At 20.3% G+C, this 1,840-nt stretch overlaps 2 protein-coding genes across 2 annotated transcripts in view; one reads left to right on the top strand and one right to left on the bottom strand. All coding sequences in view use genetic code 6, as the record gives it.

Moving 5' to 3' along the window:
- The window catches only part of TTHERM_00902820 (cyclic nucleotide-binding domain protein), a gene marked incomplete at both ends in the record, with an annotated part of 4,803 nt that extends 3,762 nt beyond the window's left edge, over window positions 1-1,041 (top strand). Inside the window, 2 exons of the mRNA XM_001027056.4 lie at window positions 678-751; window positions 965-1,041. Coding sequence (XP_001027056.4) covers window positions 678-751; window positions 965-1,041 — 151 coding nt within the window. The remainder of the gene's footprint in view (window positions 1-677; window positions 752-964) is intronic.
- A 691-nt stretch (window positions 1,042-1,732) lies between these two features.
- TTHERM_00901810 (hypothetical protein) overlaps window positions 1,733-1,840 on the bottom strand; it is a gene marked incomplete at both ends in the record, with an annotated part of 216 nt that continues 108 nt past the window's right edge. Inside the window, one exon of the mRNA XM_001027054.3 lies at window positions 1,733-1,840. This exon is cut by the window's right edge and continues 108 nt beyond it. Coding sequence (XP_001027054.3) covers window positions 1,733-1,840 — 108 coding nt within the window.

Raw genomic sequence — 1,840 nt, 5'->3', positions numbered from 1 at the left:
TAAAAATTTATTTTTATTTAATATTTATTTAAAATTATAATAAAAGAGCTTACTTTATGAATGAATCATAAAAATTCAAAGTAAAAAACAATTGCCTTAAATCAAAAAGATTAGTAGTCTTTGTTTTTTGATGATAAATAAGTGGTAAAAAAAGGATGAATAAATTAAAATATTTGAATAAATCAATATAAAATATTTTGGAAAAAGTTTTTTTAACTTTAAATATTATATACAGTACCTTAAAATACTGCCTTTTTCAAGGCTTGATATATGAAAAATAAATAAAAAAATAGTTTATTTAAACATTTTTTATTTATTTTAGTAGTTCAGGTTCGAAACCTGTTTCAAAACCTTTTTTATATTTATTTTAATTTTTTTAATATAAAATTTAATATTATTTATTATTCTACTAATTCTATATTTCTAACTCAAGAAATAATTTTCTAAAAATAGCTATATTTTGTTGATTTATGCTTTTCACATAGTGATTAGCTAATTAAGTCCTTCGTTAATTAGTTAGTTTGTTAACTATAAATTTATTTGTTTTTTATTAGATTGCTTACTTACTTACATAGGTATTTATTTACGTAATTACTACTCAACTAAAAAATAATCTTTTACAGTCCTTTTTCCTCCAAATTTATTTCTCAATTCATTATTTATTTTTATATTTAAAGGAATAATAGTATTGGTGATGAGGGAGCCAAACATTTAGGCATAGGAATAGAGTAGTGCAAGAATATGATTTAAGGTAAAAACTTAATTTATTAATTGACAACTCAAGAAATAAAGAAAAAATTGATTATTTAGTTAATTTATGTTATTCACTTAGTAATTAGCTAATTAAGTCACTTCATTAGTTAGTTATATATTTATTAATTTATTTATTAGATTACTTATTTATTTACAGTCGTTTTTCCTCCAAATTTATTTTTTAATTCATTATTTATTCTAATTTTTAAAGCAATAATAGTATTGGTGATGAGGGTGTAAAAGATTTAGGCATGGAAATAGCGTAGTGCAAGAATATCACAAGTTTGACACTTTATTAATAGTAAAAACTTAATTTATTAATTGAAAATTTAAGAAATACAGAAAAAAATTAATTTGTTGATTTATGCTTTTCAATTAGTGATTAGCTAGTTAAGTCACTTTGTTAGTTATTTAGTTTTTTATTTATTTATTTTTAACTTATATACTGACATAGATACTGATTTATATATTTACTATTGATTCAACTAAAAAATATTAAATTTGTTAACTTACTCCTTCAAAAACAAACTAAAATACTAATTAAAGCAGCAATCTTTTTTTATAGTCCTTTTTCATCCAAATTTATTTCTTAATTCATACTAAATTCTTATATTTAAAGCAATAATTGTATTTGTGATGAGAGTGCAAGAGATTTAAGCATAGGAATAGCATAGTGCAGGAATATCAGGTAAAAACATAATTTATTTATTGACAAAATCAACAAATAAAGAAGAAATTTATTATTTAGTTAACTTATGCTTTTCACTGAGTGATTAGCAAATTAAATCACTTCGTTAGTTATTTACATATTTATTTATTAGATTACTTATATATTTACATAGATACTTATTTTTCTATTTATTTACTTACTTAATTACTTACTACTCAACTAAAAAATAATCAATTTGTTTACATACTCCTTCAAAAACAAACTAAAATACTAACAAATTTTGCAATTTTTTTTTACATTCCTTTTTCCTCAAAATATATTTCTTAATTAATTATTTACTCTTATATTTAAAGCGAAAATATTATTGGTAATTTGGGTGCAACAAGATATAGGCATAGGAATAGCATACTGCAAGAA

This window comes from Tetrahymena thermophila (genome assembly GCF_000189635.1).
Source record: "Tetrahymena thermophila SB210 genomic scaffold scf_8253908, whole genome shotgun sequence".
In the NCBI taxonomy this organism is placed as follows: Eukaryota; Ciliophora; class Oligohymenophorea; order Hymenostomatida; family Tetrahymenidae; genus Tetrahymena; species Tetrahymena thermophila.
The sequence above is the reverse complement of the archived record's forward strand: the minus strand, read 5'-3'. Positions and strand labels throughout refer to the sequence as shown.